An 18,131-nucleotide genomic window follows, 5' to 3' on the forward strand; every position below is an offset into this window, starting at 1 on the left:
TTATTTATTTATACTTTGCATGTGGTGTGTGTGTGTTTACAGGGAGGAGAAGACAGAGCAGTTGATGGACTCAAAACACGAGGTGGAGCGTCAGGATCAGGAGCTGCAGAGGCTAAAACAGGAGGTGAGGACCCAAACAAGCGGGACAAGCGCCCCCTGCTGGCTGAGACATCCCAGCAGGCTTGGAAATGCAACACAGATCTCACAAACCTGACTAAAGCACTAAGTTTGATACCATGTTTAGGCCTCATAATGTTAACTTTCTGAAGTACTCCTTTATTGCCAGATGTAGAATATCGACTTAAATGAGATTATTGATTGGAATAATGTGAGTGTGTGTGTGTGTGTGTGTGTGTGTGTGTGTGTGTGTGTGTGTGTGTGTGTGTGTGTGTGTGTGTGTGTGTGTGTGTGTGTGTGTGTGTGTGTGTGTGTGTGTGTGTGTGTGTGTGTGTGTGTGTGTGTGTGTGTGTGTGTGTCTGTGTCTGTGTCTGTGTCTGTGTGTCTGTGTCTGTGTCTGTGTCTGTGTGTCTGTGTGTGTGTGGTTCAGAACCAGTCGCTGTCCTGTGAGGCCCGCTCGGTGCGAGCGTACCGGGACGAGGTGGACTCTCTGAGGGAAAGAGCCTCCCGGGTCGACCGGCTCGAGACCGAACTGGGCCGATGTAAAGAGAAACTGAATGACGTGCATTTCTACAAGACCAGAGTGGAGGTACAGTTCAGATCATCTGACATGAGGGAGTAAGAAAATTCCACTGTTGCTTTGTGTTGAGATGCATTATTGTGCGTGTGGTCTTTCAGGAGCTGCGCGAGGACAACCTGACCCTGATGGAGACCAAGGTGTTGTTGGAGGAGCAGCTGTCGGCCTCCCGGGGGCGCTGCGACAAACTGCACACAATGGAGAAAGACAACCTGCTGCTGAGAGCTAAAATCCACGACCTGGAGATGGTATTCGCCCGCTTTAGCCACAGTGAAGAAACGTCAGTTTTTAGGTTGAAAAGTGTCGTGATATGCTTTGATCTCTCCGTCTCTCCGTGCAGGAGAGAGACAATGAGCGCCGCCGGCTGGAGGAGCTGGTGGAGGAGAACATGCTGCTGGAGATCGGACAGAAACAGAGCATGAACGAGTCGGCTCACCTGGGCTGGGAGCTGGAGCAGCTCACCAAGAACCACGACAACACCAACACCGAGAGTGAGACACACACACACACACTTCTCTGACCTCCAGTGTTTGCTTCAAGAATTATTCTTTTATTTTTTATTATTTTCTTAAAATGTAATGGGCATTATTACCCTCATGCAATATTGTTCTTTGCGCAATCATTCAATCAGGCGCAGAAAGCTTTTTATCCAAGCTGAGATTTAAATCTAATTTATAAATCAATATGTCATAATATTTATATCTGTTGTCACAGCTTGTCTTTTGCCCAATCCAATCTACTGCTCTCCAGTCAGGTACATTAAAGTCTTGCAGTTAGCCTACAAAGAAAAGATGATTATCTGCCAGTTGCAATCAAGATTAATCGTTTAAAGCAACAGCTACTTCACTTGAAAAAAATACCTCAACAAAATTAAATGTAAATAGTTTGTGTTGTTTGTTTGTTCTCCTGCTCGCCAAGGCCTCAAGGAACGATATCTTAAAGTGAAAAGGCTCTTTCACTGTAGACTCGCAAATTAAATGCTGTGAAGTTCTGTTACCCAGAGACACCAAACAAAATAAGGTCTTGGGAGTTTTAACGGTTAACCAATGTCCGTCTCTCTCTGCCCCAGCTCGCAAGTCACTGGTTCACGAGTTAAATGAGTGCGTATCCAGCCGGGTGTTGAAGCTGGAGAAGGAGAACCGGGAGCTGCAGGCCTCCATCGAGAGACTGAAAGAGGAAAACCACGTCCTGCAGGAGCAGCAGCTCCAAGGCCAGGAGCTGGATCGAGAGAACCAGAGTCTCGGCAACAAGGTCGGAGGCCTGAATGTGTCTGAGTGTTTTGACACGGATCATACTTCTTTCATCAGCACAACAAACAACCTTATGGTGTTTGAAATCATAAATGAAACAGTTCAAGATGTTAATCATAATACATTTATTTCATTTCACTTATTCTTACAACAACATTGTGACTCAGTAGAATCTGTGATATTTGCAGATCATCTTGAAATCATTTATCTATTTATCGTTTAATCCAAACTTATACAATCAAGAATTCCTAAATTATTTGATGCCAACACATGATACAAAACACACCATCATACAGACTGATATGTATCACCTGGAAACAGTTCTACATTATCTTTTAACTATTTAGAGAGGATTATTGTCTTTTTTTTTTTCCCTACATCGTGTCGCATTTTTATCAGCAGCAATCGTGGCCAAAGTATCACGCTCAGATTTTTCATTGCTGCTGTGAAATTGCGAGCAAAGATGGGCTTTCAGGAAAATGCTTCTAGATGGAGAAAGGACCAGTATGAGATTATCCTGTGAATCGTTCCAAGTTACTTATGTAGAGCAAAACCTGAACTTGTCACTCAAAACTGCTTTTATCTTCTTGACGTGTCTGTTAGCTGGAGCGTCTGCAGGGATTATTGGATCAGGAGAGACTCACCAATCAGGACATGGAGTCTCTGGGAGACGAAATACTGAAGGAGAAACAGAGTCTGCAGAGAGAAATGCACACCCTGAGGGCGGAGAAGGACCGACAGGTCGGTCACACCCACACCTGCAGCCAGGCATAGTCCAGACCCGAAACCCTTCCTTCAATGACGCCTTCGTCTGTGTTTTTTCTCGATCAGATCTCGGAGCTGGAGAGTGATAAGCAGCACCTCTCCGAGGCGGTGAAGTCCCTTCAGGAGCGCGCTCAGTCCAACAGCGAGGCCAGGGTCCGCGAGGTGGAGGCAAAGAACCGCCTGCTGCACCAGAGCATCACTGACACGAGCTCTCGCCTGGCCAGCCTGGAAACTCAGCTCAAAGTGACCAGCGAGGAGGCGGAGAGGCTGCGGGAGAAGGCCGGGCGCTGCGAGGAGGTGGAGAGGGAGGTGGCGAGGCTGGAGAGGAGCAGGGACGCTCTGAGCAGAGAGGTAATCGCGTTGAAGACTTCGCTAAGCAAGACGCTAAACAAATTTCTGACGTGCCGTTTTTCTTTTTTTTTTTTTCAAGGTGGAATCTCTGCGCGCATGCAGTGAACATGCTGAGGCCCTGGAGAAGGAGGTTTCCTCCTTGGAGCAGGAGGTGCACAGACTGAAGAGGGACACAGAGGAGGCGCAGCGGGAGCAGCAGCGACTGGCGAAGCAGGAGGCGGACAACAGCCTCCTGACGAAAGAAAACCTGGAGCTCCGCTGCTCCATGGAGAACCTGCGCTCCTGCTCCGCCCGCCTGCCCACGCTGCAGGAGGAGCTGAAGGAGGCGCATAGGGAGATGCAGGAGCTGCAGAGCCGACTGGAGGAGGCCAGGGAGGGGGTGCAGGGAGAGAAGAAGAGGGCGGAGAGACTCGAGCTGAGCGTGGCCACCGCGAACCAGGAGAAGCATCGCTTGGAGGAAGAGGTGGAGAGGAGCAAGGAGGAGAGGGCGGAGGTGGAAAGAACGAGGCAGGAGACGCAGAGCAGAGAGGAGGAGCTCAGGAGGGAAGTGGAGGAACTGAAGGAGGAGCGCAGGCGGAGGGAGGAAGGGGACGAGGAGAGGAAGAAGCTCCAGCTGGACCTGGAGCAGTCGGAGAAGGGGAGGAAGAGCATGGAGAAGGAGAGCTGGAGGATCAGGACGCTGCTGGAGGGGAAGGAGACGGAGTTAGAGGAGAGGACCCGGCGTCTGACCACCGTGACCAAGGAGGTCGCGGCTCTGAATAAGGAGGCGGAGAGACTGAAGGAGGTGGCTGTGAGAGCCAAAGAGCTGGAGCGGGAAAACAAAGAGCTGCAGAAACAAGCCACCATTGACAAGAGGACCCTGGCTACACTGAGAGAGGTGAGACCCAATAAAGTGATCTGTCTATCTAGCTCTATCTCTAGCTCTATCTGTCTATCTGCTTCAGATTTTACATGAATAATATCAGTGCATCCAAATACCAGTGTGAAAAAGCTCCATGTGTCTTAAGTGGGTAACTTCTGTTAAAAAGAAGATAAACATCAAACATCTATACTTTTAAAGTACTTATATTAGACCTTTTACCCATTTTCAGGCAAATTGTTTGACAGTACTAGACGTCTTTATCCTTTAAACACAAACTTAATGTTCAAGATGCAACTTAAAAAACCAGCAAAAAAGCTATATATTTGTTGGCTACTTGGACTTTGCATGTGATTCTTCCTCAGTTTGTAGTTGTACTTGTAATTTTTCACTCATGCGTCATGCATGTTCGTGTGTGCAGGAGCTGGTGTCGGAGAAGCTGAGCGTCCAGCAGCAGAACGTGGAGTTGGAGAGGCTGAACGAGGAGCTGGAGAAGATCGGACTGAACAGAGAGAAGCTGCTGCAGCAGGAACACACACTGGAGGACAGGTAGTTGCCTCATATGGCAGGACATATGACACTAGAATTGCTTTAAATGTAGACTTACAGGATGTAATTTCTTCAGCTATGAGATAGACGCCCCCATCTGAGTCTGACTTGACGGGCTTTTTGTGGGGAAATGAGTCTGAGAGCTTTTGTTTGGCGTCTGTGTGTCAGCAGGTACAGGCTGCTGGAGTCCCGGCTGGAGGACACCGTCCAGCAGACGATGAAGGTGAAGGAGGAGAAAATCTCCAGTCTGGAGAGGAAGCTTGAGGAAAGCAGCTCACTCAATGCTACGTTGCGCACCGAGCTGGCCACTGTAAGGACACACACAACATTTTTACTAGAATATAAAATAATTACTAACATTATCATTTGTAGTGTTCAGTATTCACAAGAGTAAAACATGTCACAAGATCAACAAATTAAACGGTGTTAGTTGCTAATTAGTTCCAGTTTGGCTCTTACGGTTGATTTTGTTTTTTTTTATGAAAATCAACATAGTTTTAGTTTGTGAGTTTTTAAACCATTTAAACGACCTACAGCCATTGTGAACTTAGCCGAGCTGTCTTCGAATGATACTGCAGACTAGCATATTGCCATAATTCGATGTTTTTGTTTGGATTATATTAGAAAATTGTATTGCTAATCCCTGGAATGGGATGATATTGCTCCTCGCTGATAGTTGTGGTTAATTGTTTTTGTGTTTTTGTACCTGTTGCAGGCTCGTCAGACTGTTTCTGTGCTGCGTCAGCAGCAGGAGGAAGAAAACTACAGCACCCATCAGCACTCTGGCAGTGAGCGGGGCGCCACGGCTGAACTGCTCCGGATCAAAGATCATCTTATTGATGTAGAAAAGAATGTAAGATTTATTTTTTTGATTCATTTATATTGCTGTAGAATGTTTGTCAGACACTGCAATTTTTCTTTTCCCCGAGTCTTAATGAATTCTGTCTCCGTGTCATGTGATCATTGTTGCTCCTCAAAATTAGGATTTCATTGTGGATTTGTCTCATCACTTTCTGCAGAACGCCTCGCTGAAGACGGAGAGCAGTCTGTTGAAGGAGCAGCTGAAACAGCTGGAGAACCAAAACGCTTCTCTCAACAACCAGATGGTGGCGCTGCAGCGGCACGCCACAACGCTGCAAGAGCAGAATTCAGCCTTACACACACAGACTGCTAAATTACAGGTAGATGGAAACAACAACAAAAAACAGACTTTTAATTTCGAGCAGGGATTTGAACCGTCGGCACCGTTGGCACTTCTGACTACTGACAATGTCAATGAAGAGGGTCAATAGTTGTTTTTTTTCTTTGTCGTAGGTGGAGAGCTCCACACTCTCCTCCCAGAGTGCTTCCCTCATGGCCCAGAATGCAGTGCTGCAGGGTCAAGTCACCGCCCTGGAGACGGAGGCGGAGTCCTGGCAGCGGCAGCGCGAGGAGGCGTGGCGCGCCAGGGAGAGCGTGCTCAGCGACCACGAGCGCCTGCTGAGCGTGCACGAGAGGCAGGCGCACGAGTACGAGCAGCTGATCAGCCAGCACGCCGCGCTGAAGGGCAAGCAGAGGGCGCTGGAGAACGAACAGCGAGCACTGCACGGAAAGTAAGGGAACGTTCACGGCCCCCTACAAACGATCATGTGACTGGCTGAATTGTAAAGCTGCTCTCTTTTTTTTGTTAGTCTGCAACAGCTTTTTAGTAGAGCTCCAAATATGTTTTGTGAAAAAAAGGGGTTAGGGAATCACATTTAGTATAAAATGGACACTGTGTGTCTGCAGGTACTGTGTGCTGCTGCAGCAGAAAGATAAATGGGAGGAACAGGAAGGGCGGGGTCAGAAGGATAAAGAGGAACTCAGCCAGGAAGTTCAGAAGAATCGCCTCCTGCAGCAAGAGAGTCTCCAACTGAAGTCAGAGGTGGACAGGTACTGTAAAAAAAAAAAAACTAGAGCTCGATCCTGAGCGCACCCCGCATACAACTCAACACATCTGTTCAATCGCCGTTGTCACATTCAGGCTGACGGAAAGCAAATCGCAGCATGCCGAGCAAAGCGAAGGCCTCCAGCAGCGCATGAATGAACTGAAAAGCTCTTTGAGCAGCGCCCAGCTGGAAGTCAGTCGGTGGATGGCGCGATACGACTCACTGATGGAGCAGCACCAGGGCCTGGATATCACCATGACCAAACTGGACAACCACCGCGAGGTAAACGATCTGCTCTCTTTCACCACGCGGCGGCAGGAATAAAGAGCGGTTAACTTTTAAAGTCTACAGCTTCCTCCTCTGAAGGCTCGGATTTGGATCGCCTTCCCTCCACGCGGTCGCTAATGTACGTACGTTTGCCTGTGCTCAGCTGTTGAGTCGACTGAAGGGGAACCTGGAGGAGGAGAACCACCACCTGCTGAGTCAGATCAACCTGCTGAGTCAGCAGAACCACACTCTGCTGGAGAGGAGCATGGAGAGCAAGGAGCTGTATCACCAGGAGCAGAAACTCTACATGTACGTACACGTAGTGGAGCCGGTGCTGATAAATGTAAAGCATGGCTTCTAAACATGTTCTCTTGCTTCTTTTCCCTGATTAGAGACAAACTGAATGCTCTCCGCCGTCAGAAAGAGAAACTGGAGGAGAAGATTATGGACCAGTACAAGTTCTACGACCCCACGCCAAAAAAGTACATTCTTACTTATATCTGGATTAATGACAGAATGCTACGACCGCTACGGAGCTGTCGCCGTTATGGCAGAAAGAAAGAAAAGCCTTCGCTACACAATCATGAAAGTGATTTCGTAGCGGCATTGAAAGTCCAGCAACCGTGATAACCTCCAGTGTAACACACAGAATTCATAACCCGTAGATGTGCAGAGCTGTGTCATTCCCCCCCATCCAACTCCAGCTCTGTTTAAACAATGTGCTGTGTCTTGGTGTTAAAAGGGGGTGAAGCTTCTCGCAGGTGAATTTCCACACAGAAATGGTTGATTTCTCCTAAATCCAACTTTTTTTACTTTAATCAGTCACATTTCTTGAAACTTCCCGTATTGTGGCTTTAATGAAAAGGAGGTAACATTAATCATTTTTAATCACAGTTTTACACTGTAAGAAATACTATTAAGAAAAGGTTACATTTGTTTTGTTTCTTCTAAAGGAAGGATTTCTCTGCTCCTTCATGAATTCTATGAATGGAGCACTAATTTATGAGCACTTGTGGCACTTAAAGAAAAAGACGGACGGCACAGTGAAAGATTGGTTCAGTTTTACACCTAAATTAAGTCTATATATATGATCAAAACTTTTGCATCTGATGTTTGATTGTTAATGTGATCGTTGCTCTGGAGTCTTGCACATTATGTTTTAGTTCTTTAGAATAGGGTTGAAGTTTGTTTTGGAAAACGCAACTTCAGAACATTGAGAGGAAGACGCAAGTCGTGCGATTGAGATTGAAACTGTTGTGATGTCATCAGGAGGAGCCAGTGGTCCGGAGCCAAAGCTTTAGCCAAGCTCATCAAACCCCGGAAGGAGAGCAGCAGGGAGAGAGCCGGCGAGCGGGACAAGGAGGCCGTCAAGGAGAGGGAGCGGACGAAGAGTGCCCCGGACATCCCCCTGCCCGCCCCGCCCCCTCTCCTTCCCCCGGAGACCCCGCCCCCGCTCCCCCATAGGAGTGTGAGCGACTCGCACGACGGCGGCGGCGGTGGCCACGCCCACAGTAACCACCACAGCCTCGCCGCCAGCCCCAGCCTGGGACCCAAGAGCCCGGCGCTGACCCCCATCAGCCGAGGTAAACACAGCACACACACTTTACACACAATCTTTAGTCGTATTTTAGCCTGATGACAATAAGCATAGCTTCAGTCTTAGATGGTTGTTTTTTGCATATTATCTGAAATCCAATTTATCTGAATAACCTTGAAAATATTTGAATAAATATATAAAAGTCTTGCTGAGACATAAGTTACATCAACACTCATATATGGAAAAAAGAAAAAGAAAAGCCTTCGTGGGAAACACTTCCAGTGTCACGACTGTAGAGGGCGGTAACGACCAACACGTCACTTCAGACAGAAACCTGGTGAAATAAAATGGTGTTGAATTGTGACCAGTGTGAACTTAACTCTCACAAACTAAGTAAAAAAAAAAAACACCAAACAATAAACATAGTCCTAATCTTAGTTCCTTTTAAAGCTCTTTCACATCGAGTTTTTGGAAATTCAGCATTTTTGCAACATCACAGAAGTATGTGTTGTTTTTTAAGGACTTGTGCTGCTGTAATGGTGACGACTCACGAGCTGAGATACACGCTGCTTCACAAGTTAGCATCTATATATCAGTGAACAACTTTCAGGGATTTTAGTTTGGAAGGCTTATGTACTGGATGTCCACCCGTTTGGCTTCACTGTAACCTTGGACTGGGCGTCTCGGCCTATTCCAGAAGCTTTCTGAAAAAGAAAAAAAACATAGGATATTTGGATATTAACGACAGAATCTGTGTGATGTAGATTACCATGAGACTTCATATTTGCATTAAGGTTTCGGGGGGAAAAAAAATCAACCTGCTGTTATTATTGCCTCATAGTTTAATACTGACAGATCTGTGCAAAAGAACGACAAACATCCAGTTTGTTGCTGTTTTTGGCCGGCCATGTTGCGCTGGACATCACTGGATGTCACCCTCTCCGTCTGGGAGTGATCCGTCACCGAGGACGGCGACACGGGAGGACGAATGCCGGCAGGCTTTTAGAATAACGGCGCAATCTGAAATGACAACAGGAATCGCTGTCAGACTGCCGCTGTTACCGACGTTGAATCTAATATCAACACGAGTCGTGGATGTGCTGGGAATCAAACGACGGCATCGATAATATTTGCTTTGGGTGCAGCGACGGTCACAGTCTGCAGAGAAGTGTCGCAGAAACATGTTGTTGCTTCTCAGCGACGCTTACATTTTTCTGGTGAACAGAGAATCATACTCAAATTCTTCCCAGCCGGTTCCCAGACGTCACTCTAGGACACATTGTATTAAAGAGTCGGAGCCACTCCTTCCGGATTTCAAGCTTTTTACCATAATGCACGAACCTAACTGTGTTTTGATCTCTGGTGTCGGGCTTTCTGTTCATTTGGTTCCTTCTTCTGGCCTTTCTAATCTGCTCACTTCACTTGACTTGCTAAGTTGAATCAGGATTTTGCTGCATCTCAATGCACTCCAAAACTGTGGGCAAGGCAGATAATGAAGCTTTCTCGGGCTAATTTGAGGAGATATTACTGAAACATAATCAGAACAGTGAGATCTACTGTTTTGTCAAGTTTCTCTCAACGGCACGGTGAGTTTCCTCCAATAAAAATATAAACGTGCTATCTCCGCTTGGCCACTAGGTGGGAGTGTTTCAGTCTATTTACGGAGGGGGAAAATGAGCTTCATCCTTCTGGCTTCATTCACTGTTGTATTGAGTGCTTAGTGCTGCTTTATGTACCATTCAAATGTGTAATATTAATAATTTTTTTTAAATGCGATGAAGAAGCAACCCCACTGCTCCGAATATTCTTTGGGTTTTTCTGTTACTGGAGCAAATAAATCAGAATGACAGGAGACGTTTTGGTGCATTTTCACCTCAGTTTACATTATATTTCTCATTCAAAAATCACATAGCAGCAGCTTGAACCTGTGAAGTAGGCAACAAAAGCATCATTCTTATCACGTGGCTTTATCCATCGATGAGCCAGAACATCAGTGAGACTTTTCTTCTGTTACGAAGCTAAACTTCCAGCATCCGTTGCTGAACTTAACTCAGCCCTGATTCTATCTACGTTTTCCTTATACAATCAAATTCTGTTCCCTCATTTGATTTTTATTGTTTTTTTCTTGCATGTCATCTTTTGTTTTTCAGTTTCTGGTGATCATTAACTTCCTCAACAATGTTTTTTTCTATCGTTTACTCACTTTCATATTCTTAATATTCTCCCCCCCACCCCCCCACGTCTCTTTTTCCTTTTTTTTTCTCTCCATTTCAGCTTCAACCACTCCAAAACGCTTCCCTTTCCTTCGCAGTAAAAGTCAAGACAAGCTCCTCTCCATTTCCTCCCCCTCCTCCTCCTCCCCCTCCTCTTCGTCCTTGCCGCCCTCCTCCTCCCGCCCCTCCCTCTCTCTCACCAGACGTCTGCGATTTTGGTCGTCCTCTGACATCGGCACTAACCAGCCCATCTCAGCCGGTGGAGATTTCTAATGCTCCCCTCTTCCACAATCCTCCTCATCATCTTCATCAGCATCATCATCATCGTTCTCATCTCCACCATCAACACCACCATACACCTCATCGCCTCAAAAAATCTTGGGTGCAGAAATTCACAAAAATCCACACACGAACACTAATCCTGTGAAACAGTGCACACACACAGACCAGACCAGCAAACCTCACACGGACAGGCGCATGTCGCTGGACAGTGTTTACTAGTAAGTAGTGTGTGTGAACATGTGTGCGTGTGTGCGCAGCTGCTTCGGTATTTTCAATCGTGTCAGTCAGTGAGAGCTGATGGCCGCGCGCAAGCAGCCGTCCTCTAACTCGGCTTCGTGGCATCTTGAGACGGACGTGTCGGCTCCACAAAGCTTCACACTGAATTTTTGCCAACATCTCCGTCTCAAGCGACCTCCGTCCGCCGCAGGAACTCTTCAGCTCTCCTCAACGGAAGCTGCGTTTTTCTGCTCTTTTAGCTTCACCGTGGCACCTTTTTTTTTCTCTCTCTCTCCTTCCCCTGTTTGTGATGCAGCTCTGCTTACGTTTCCAACAACGAGCCACTTGCAGGTTTCCTGGTGTGTTTTATTACACGGCACCTTGGAAAGTTTTCTCAGCGCTTCGCTGTTCTCCTCATTTTGGAACGAGACTGACAACAAAAATGTGGAAGAAGTAAAGTTTACAACACTTGTGAGCACTTTTGAAAATGGAAACAATAGATAGTAGATAACAAGTCCAGTCCTCCTTTAATAATTTTCATGGGGACTTCTGAAATGTACCAATTCAATTCAACTTTATTGATATAGCGCCACATACAACACAGTTATTTCTGGGTGCTTTTAACAGAGAGAAACCCAACAGTCGGTGTGAATGTGTGTGTGACTCTGTGATGGACCAGCGAGCTGACCAAGATGTAATCTGCCTCCGCTGGTCGGAGCAGCTCCACTACCTTGTTACCCTGATTGAGTTGGATGAAGCCAACATGAATCAAAAGGACAGAGATAGTTGGAGCCGTCACTTCGCTGGACTCGAGTGTGTTTGGTCTTTCTGAGGAAGAACGTGCAACTCCTCTTTTTAAATTTAAGTTAATTTCAAAAGTCGGGCTGTATTTTTGGTTTGTTTGGATCAGTGTTGGATCTTTTGTTGGCCTGTTATTTATGATTCACTGTGACAAAGTGCGTGTGACCTCAGGCTGTCCGTAAGCGTGGGAGGACACTTGGGTGGATGAGTAACAGGAGTGTAAGCTGATCCCTAATAGTCGGCTTTGCTTTCTTGCTTCATTGAGATCACAGATCTCACCTCACCCCTTGTGTTTTTTTGGCCATGGCACTCTCACAGCACGCCGGCTCTTGTATGCCTCGCTCTGTGGATACAGGACGCTCCCTCACCATGTTCTGATTGGTCCACAGGAATGACTGACAGGGGCCGCGGCATTTATTGCAACAGCACTCCGGGGAACAGCAGTGAAAATGTTAACGGAGAAGACGGCCCTGGAACAGGTAACTTATGGACCGGTGATTGAAAATGGCTCAAGTGAAAATCCAAGGACACGTTAATCAGGTGTTTTTTCAACACAATCTTAATAAAGATAACATGTCATGCTGAATCCTCCGTTTCAATCCCAGGTCAGACCCATAAGAGTCATTTGAGCTCCACACCGAACCATCATTCGTCCTCACCGGGGCTCGCCAGCAATTCCAACTCCAGACCGGGACCAGGAGCCAATCGCAGGCCCAGAGGTAGGCCAGGGATTAATCCTCAGCTTTCACCTCCTCCCTGAACATCTTGGCTTTTTCCTTTTTTTCCCACCATGTCGGCAGCAACATTTTCTCTTCTCTAGTTCTCTAGACACATGGAGGCTTTAAACAAGCAAAACATTCCATTTAATTACTCTGTAATCATCCATAAGAGATTTTACTCAGTTATTAGACACAGTTGGGCATCTTCAACTCACAAAAATGCTTCTTCAGTTATTAAAGTGCTGCAGCATGAGTATTGTACCATTAAATTTCAAAGAACCGATTCATTGTGTGTTTGGCAGTGACGCCTTAGTAACTATACTAGAATAAAAATAATTCCAGTTTCTGAACTTTCAGGAAGCTCATAAATCATTTCCATAGTCTCATTCCCTGACTGTTTTAGCGTGATCTGAATCTGCTGAATCCATCGATGAGCAACTCCATCGATTAACCTTCGGTAACATTGTCGCTGACGTAGTAAAAAAATTGGTTTCAGGTTTATTTGATGAAGAGTCTCGCCACAACACGCCTGACTCGGTGTTCGGTCCGCCCGGCCACCCAGGAGGACGCCCCGGCTCGGCAGACTTCAGCCACAACACCTCCAGCTCCAACTCGCCAGTCAACTGCAGAGGTGCCGACACGTTTCACCGCCAGCGTTTTATCTCACATTATGTTTATATTCTCGTGACGTTGAACCGAGCGACGCTCTAAACATGACTGATATTTCTCTCAGACGTCTCCGATCGTCAGACTCGCTCCGCCAGCCTCTCCAGTGATGATGTCATGGGTCTCAGCCAATCACAGCTGACCCTGTCGCGAAGCTCCACCCTCCCATATGACCACGCGCCGCAGAGGGCCCAGCCTCAGCGCGGAGGCGGGGTGAGGAGTAAGACGCGTCCTTCTTCTCCCGGCAGCGAGATGGTGACCCTGGAGGAGTTTCTACAGGAAAGCAACCTGCAGTCTCCCCCCGTGGTACGAAACCCACCCACAGGAAAATGTTTGAGCACAGGAATAGATCGTAGCAAATCTCATGTGTTCACACATATCAACACAGTAAAACACAGGAAAAATGGGCGATCAGACTCGCTCACATTCACAGGAGAACATGCAAACTCCACACACGAAGGCTCTGAGCCCATATTCAACCGGGAAGTCTTCCTTCTCACTGCACAACATTGTGGCGCTACGTATTATCAGCAGAAGACCTCATTCATGATATAAATCACGTTTTTCTGCGGGAGTGCTGTTAAACAATGCCAGAGTCGGCGTTGGAGCGGATTCCCGGCAGGAAAAACACAGATAACAAAGCAGAAGTTATAGCATTTTTCAGGCATGGAGCCATCGGAAGACTTCAGATTAGTGTTGGAATCGACTTTAATTTCCTTTAAATGGTGCAAACGTCTAAAGTAATGTACAGTTTGAGCGATGCAGTAAGAAGTTAGTGATAAGCTCACACTGGAGCAAACGTTGGTTCATCTCGGCCGGTTCCCGTCATCTCAGACACGTAATTTGTATCTCGGACTGAGAAAAAAAAAAAACAAGTAACCTTCCAGATGATCACAACATTGCCTGTTGGAGAACAAAGAGATTGTTCTAGTGTAAAAACATTGCATTCTGTTCGTGGCAACACGGTCCATCCATCTTCTGTATACGCTGGATAGTCGGCCAGTCCATCACAAGGCAAAACACAGAAAGGCAATCTCATTAGTGCCGCGCCACGCTGCTCTGAGCAACGCTACAAGTCACTGAAATGGTGGGAACGACTGCTTGTAAGTACAGATCATATTGTGTGCAGTCGTGTCGACGGAACTATTTTGTCGCCTTTCCGAGGCCGACTCACCGCCGTGAGTCTGCTTCTCATGCAGCCCGTCGTCCGCGCATGAAAGAGCCAGACGTGAAATCAGCGTGGGGATATTGCAAAAATGTCTGTTCAGCTGTCATAGTACGCCCTTAATAATTCTTTTAGATAATCCTGCAGAACGGGAGACTCATTCAAAAAAAGAAAAAAAAAAATCCCTATATACTATATAAACCTGTGAAAACAAGGCGACTGGATGAGGTGAAGTTTAAATCAACTTGATTTACGACGATTCCCACCCTGATTTCAAAGGTTCAGTTATAACCCGCGTCAGACATCTGACTGTAGACCAGACACGACTCCCCAACAAGTACATTGTTGCTCAGAAAATACACAATTTAAGGACAGAATTACACACATGACATATATATTACATATTTCACTGTAACGGCTGCTGGTATTACTGTACCCTAGTGACAAGAGATACCATGAGACATCGACACGACACGACACGAGTCATCAAGTAAATTCTACTACTCACAAAAATGTCTAAAGCTTGAAGCTTTTTCCCTAAAATGTCAGTTTATTTGCATATGTTTGTTTTTTTTCTTAGATTGTTTTTGACGCACTTATATTTACCACTGATTAGCCCTGTTAATACCATCCAAAGTACATAGTCTGAAACTCGATTTTTTTCTTGTTTCACCTTTGCTGTTTATTAGTGTACTTGAATTCATCCTTGGTGTCACCTGTACAGCTCTAATAGCAAGTGGGGAAAAAAGAATTATGAGTCCCAATGATGCTTTTCTTAAGCTCTTATGGACAAACGGGGGTCAAACGCACACATTTACATACAAGTGCATTTGCTGTTGATACAACATTGGCTGAGAATACCAAAGACATATACACCAACGTGTTTGTCACAGTTTTCTGGACCTCTGATCACTCGGATGATAAATCTATAATTCTACTGGGGGTAATCTTTGAACCCGTCTGTCCCCAGGTGTCGACAGGAAGCAGGGAGGACTTGATGGCCGACTACTTCATCAGAAGCCCCGCCCCCTCGGTGCCCAACAGAGACCAGGTGACCCCCACCAGCTACGTCACACCCACGGTCCAGTCGTCCAATCAGAGGCCGGGACAGAGCGTGAAGCCCTCCCCCCGCCAGCCCGTCGGCCAGTCCCCGGCCTCGGCCCCGCCTCTGCCGCACCGCACCGGCCAGTCGCTGAGTCGCGCCTTCAGCCTGGCCTCAGCCGACTTGCTGCGTTCCAACGGACCCGACGGTTTCCGTGGGAACGAGGGCTCCCCCGGCCAAGCCGACGCGGTGGTCCGGCGGCAGGGCGGCGGGAGTAACGGTCGAGAGCGTCCGCTGTCGGCTCGGTTTGCCAGTACGGGCAGTCAGCACGGAGACGGCGTCTTCCTGAGCCCGACCATCCACCACTCGCCCTCGCTCAACCTGCAGACGGAGCGATTCGCCGAGCGAGAGCGAGACAGAGCCCGGACTACCGTCTCCAGGAACGGCCCCTCGGCGTCGTCCTCCCACCACCGAGGAGAGGTCGCCATGGTCACGCCGGTCAGGGCGGTTCCCGCCGCCGCCACCGAGCACGGGGAGGTCCAGAGGGAGGGCCGATCGGGCGACTCCTCCCACTCCAAGAAGGAAAGCGAGAAAGCGAGGTGCGACTCAGCGGAGAGGCCCAAGAGCACGCCGGCCTCCCCCGACCCCAACAACGACCCGCAGACTGTGTGGTATGAGTATGGCTGCGTCTAACCACGTCCCCACCCCCCCAGCCGGGGCCGAGCGCTCGTTTTACAAAGCGACTCTCGCTGTGTTGTGGGTAAACGTCTGGAAGTGGACGGTTACCGTCTGTGGCGGGGGACTTTGTCTGAACCCTGGGAAGCGAAGCCACAGTTTAAACACAACTCGGCTTGAAAGAAGGAACCGTTTCCGGAATAAAAGTTTTGCAAGACGGAACAACTGAGGCCCGATTCTGTGACGACGCCCCGCCGATGCCCCCCGGCTCATGAACTCGTCGAGTCTTTGTCAGGCAGCTGCGACCCGCAGTCACGTGCAAAAATATACGAACATAAACTTAATGAGATGAATTATTTTTGGGGCACAAAGGAATAAATTGTTTTTAGGTTTGAATCACTGATTAGACTCACTTTTGGACTTTGAAGGGAAACTGGAGAAAACTCACTGACGCACCGGGAGAAAAGACTTTGAAGTATGAAGGGAGCTTTCATCAAAGTGCACGTGTCACCAATCAGATAGAAACTGCACTCGTCTTGGCTGTGCAGGAGGACAAATATTCAGTCATTTCTCACACCCTCTTTGGTGCAGCGTTTCAGGGAAGATCACGTTTTTGATGGTCGAGAAAAGCGAAGTTTGTGTTTTGCACGTGACTGGGATGCACCCCATCGTCTTCCACTTGAACTTTATCGGGAGTCTTTGAGTCGTTCAGCTCACGCTGATCCCGCAGGAACAAAAAAAAACAAAAACATGTTGATTGTAAAGTGGATGTTTGGACCAAGTATTGATCCAGATGTTACTCGTCTTCTTTTTAATTCTCGAGGCTTGTTTAAGGACACTCGGAAGGTTGGAGAATTAAAGCTAAACGGATATTTCTAAGGAAGTCGGAGAATCTCCTAAAAACGCTGCAGGGACGGAGGACGAGTGCGACACGCTACAATATGTGTGTGCGACCGATTCGCTGATTCTGGGGTCAAACGACAAAGACGGCACCAGAAACACCAGAGCGACTGAATGTATCAGATTTCTCCTCAACAAAGTGGAGAAGACAGAAAGCGGTGAGATGGAGAGAGCAAGGGGGAATAAATAGATGAATGCTGGAATGAAAGGGAGAGAGAGAGAGAGAGTTGGACAGATGTAGGGACAAAGACAGAGCGGAGAGATAAACAGGACGGAGGTGGAGGGACTCCTCCCAGTTAAATTACAGTCTTTCGCCCTCCAGCTTTAGATTCGGTCCCAGCATGCAACACTCTGACTGACACTTTACTGGAAACATCACTCGACCCAAGCCAACGCTCGTCTCTAACACACACACACACACACACACACACACACACACACACACACACACACACACACACACACACACACACACACACACACACACACACACACACACACATATAGAATGATATATATTCAGACACATAGACATTGTGTCCTTGAAGCGGTTGGTTAGTGGCTTCGCAAACCATTCAGCTGGACCTAATATACACACACACACACACACACACACACACACACACACACACACCCACACACAGGAGGAGAGAGATTCGGGTTGAATTCCGGTGTGAACAAAGTGACTCCTGCAGACGAACAAAACCTGTCACGTGTCTCCGGTGGATTCCTCCGGGGGGGGGGGGGGGGGGGGGGTCATGACACATTTGAAAGCGATCTCTTCTGGTTTGATGATCAACCAACGCTCGTTTCAGTCCGCGGCGTCGAGGCACCAGGACGAGGTGAGGTTTGGGAAAGTTAAGACTGGTTGATTTAAAATACAAAAAAATTAAAAGCCCTTATCAAAGTTGATCCTCCCACATCTGAGAATGAAAGTATCTTCTCTTCCTCCAAACTCCTGCAGTTGCTCGTATTCAACCGCAATATTTAAGGCACTACATAAAATTTCTGCTTATTATTTTCCCAACGCGCCGTATCAAACGCTGAATAAGGTTTCAGTTTTCAAATGTCCTTATTTTGTGTCGATTTCCACTGACTTTTCTTCTAACTCCATTCCTCCGAGTGCAGCGGGTGACGGAATATTTCATGAGAATCTTGATACCAGCATCAGAATTTGAGCTGATATTTTCTGATATGATAGAAAACGATCAGATAAAAGTCCACTGGAACCTAGAAGTATCAAAACTGAGATTTAGACTTCTGCTGAATGTAA

General features: G+C 47.3%; 1 protein-coding gene across 1 annotated transcript in view; it reads left to right on the forward strand.

The window, feature by feature from the left end:
* The window catches only part of ccdc88c (coiled-coil domain containing 88C), a 39,021-nt gene extending 21,968 nt beyond the window's left edge, over positions 1–17,053 (forward strand). The window contains 23 exon segments of the mRNA XM_080480090.1: positions 43–124; positions 548–706; positions 796–942; positions 1,035–1,185; positions 1,764–1,945; positions 2,548–2,685; positions 2,776–3,060; positions 3,140–3,937; positions 4,341–4,468; positions 4,637–4,778; positions 5,184–5,321; positions 5,488–5,649; positions 5,783–6,060; positions 6,236–6,379; positions 6,471–6,657; positions 6,806–6,951; positions 7,035–7,124; positions 7,912–8,225; positions 12,081–12,170; positions 12,297–12,410; positions 12,907–13,041; positions 13,144–13,382; positions 15,212–17,053. Of these exon segments, the coding sequence (XP_080336216.1) occupies positions 43–124; positions 548–706; positions 796–942; positions 1,035–1,185; positions 1,764–1,945; positions 2,548–2,685; positions 2,776–3,060; positions 3,140–3,937; positions 4,341–4,468; positions 4,637–4,778; positions 5,184–5,321; positions 5,488–5,649; positions 5,783–6,060; positions 6,236–6,379; positions 6,471–6,657; positions 6,806–6,951; positions 7,035–7,124; positions 7,912–8,225; positions 12,081–12,170; positions 12,297–12,410; positions 12,907–13,041; positions 13,144–13,382; positions 15,212–15,976 (5,014 nt within the window). The 3' untranslated portion in view covers positions 15,977–17,053.
* The last annotated feature ends 1,078 nt before the right edge of the window (positions 17,054–18,131 follow it).

This window comes from Lipophrys pholis (assembly GCF_963383615.2).
Source record: "Lipophrys pholis genome assembly, chromosome: 14".
Taxonomy (NCBI): Eukaryota; Metazoa; Chordata; class Actinopteri; order Blenniiformes; family Blenniidae; genus Lipophrys; species Lipophrys pholis.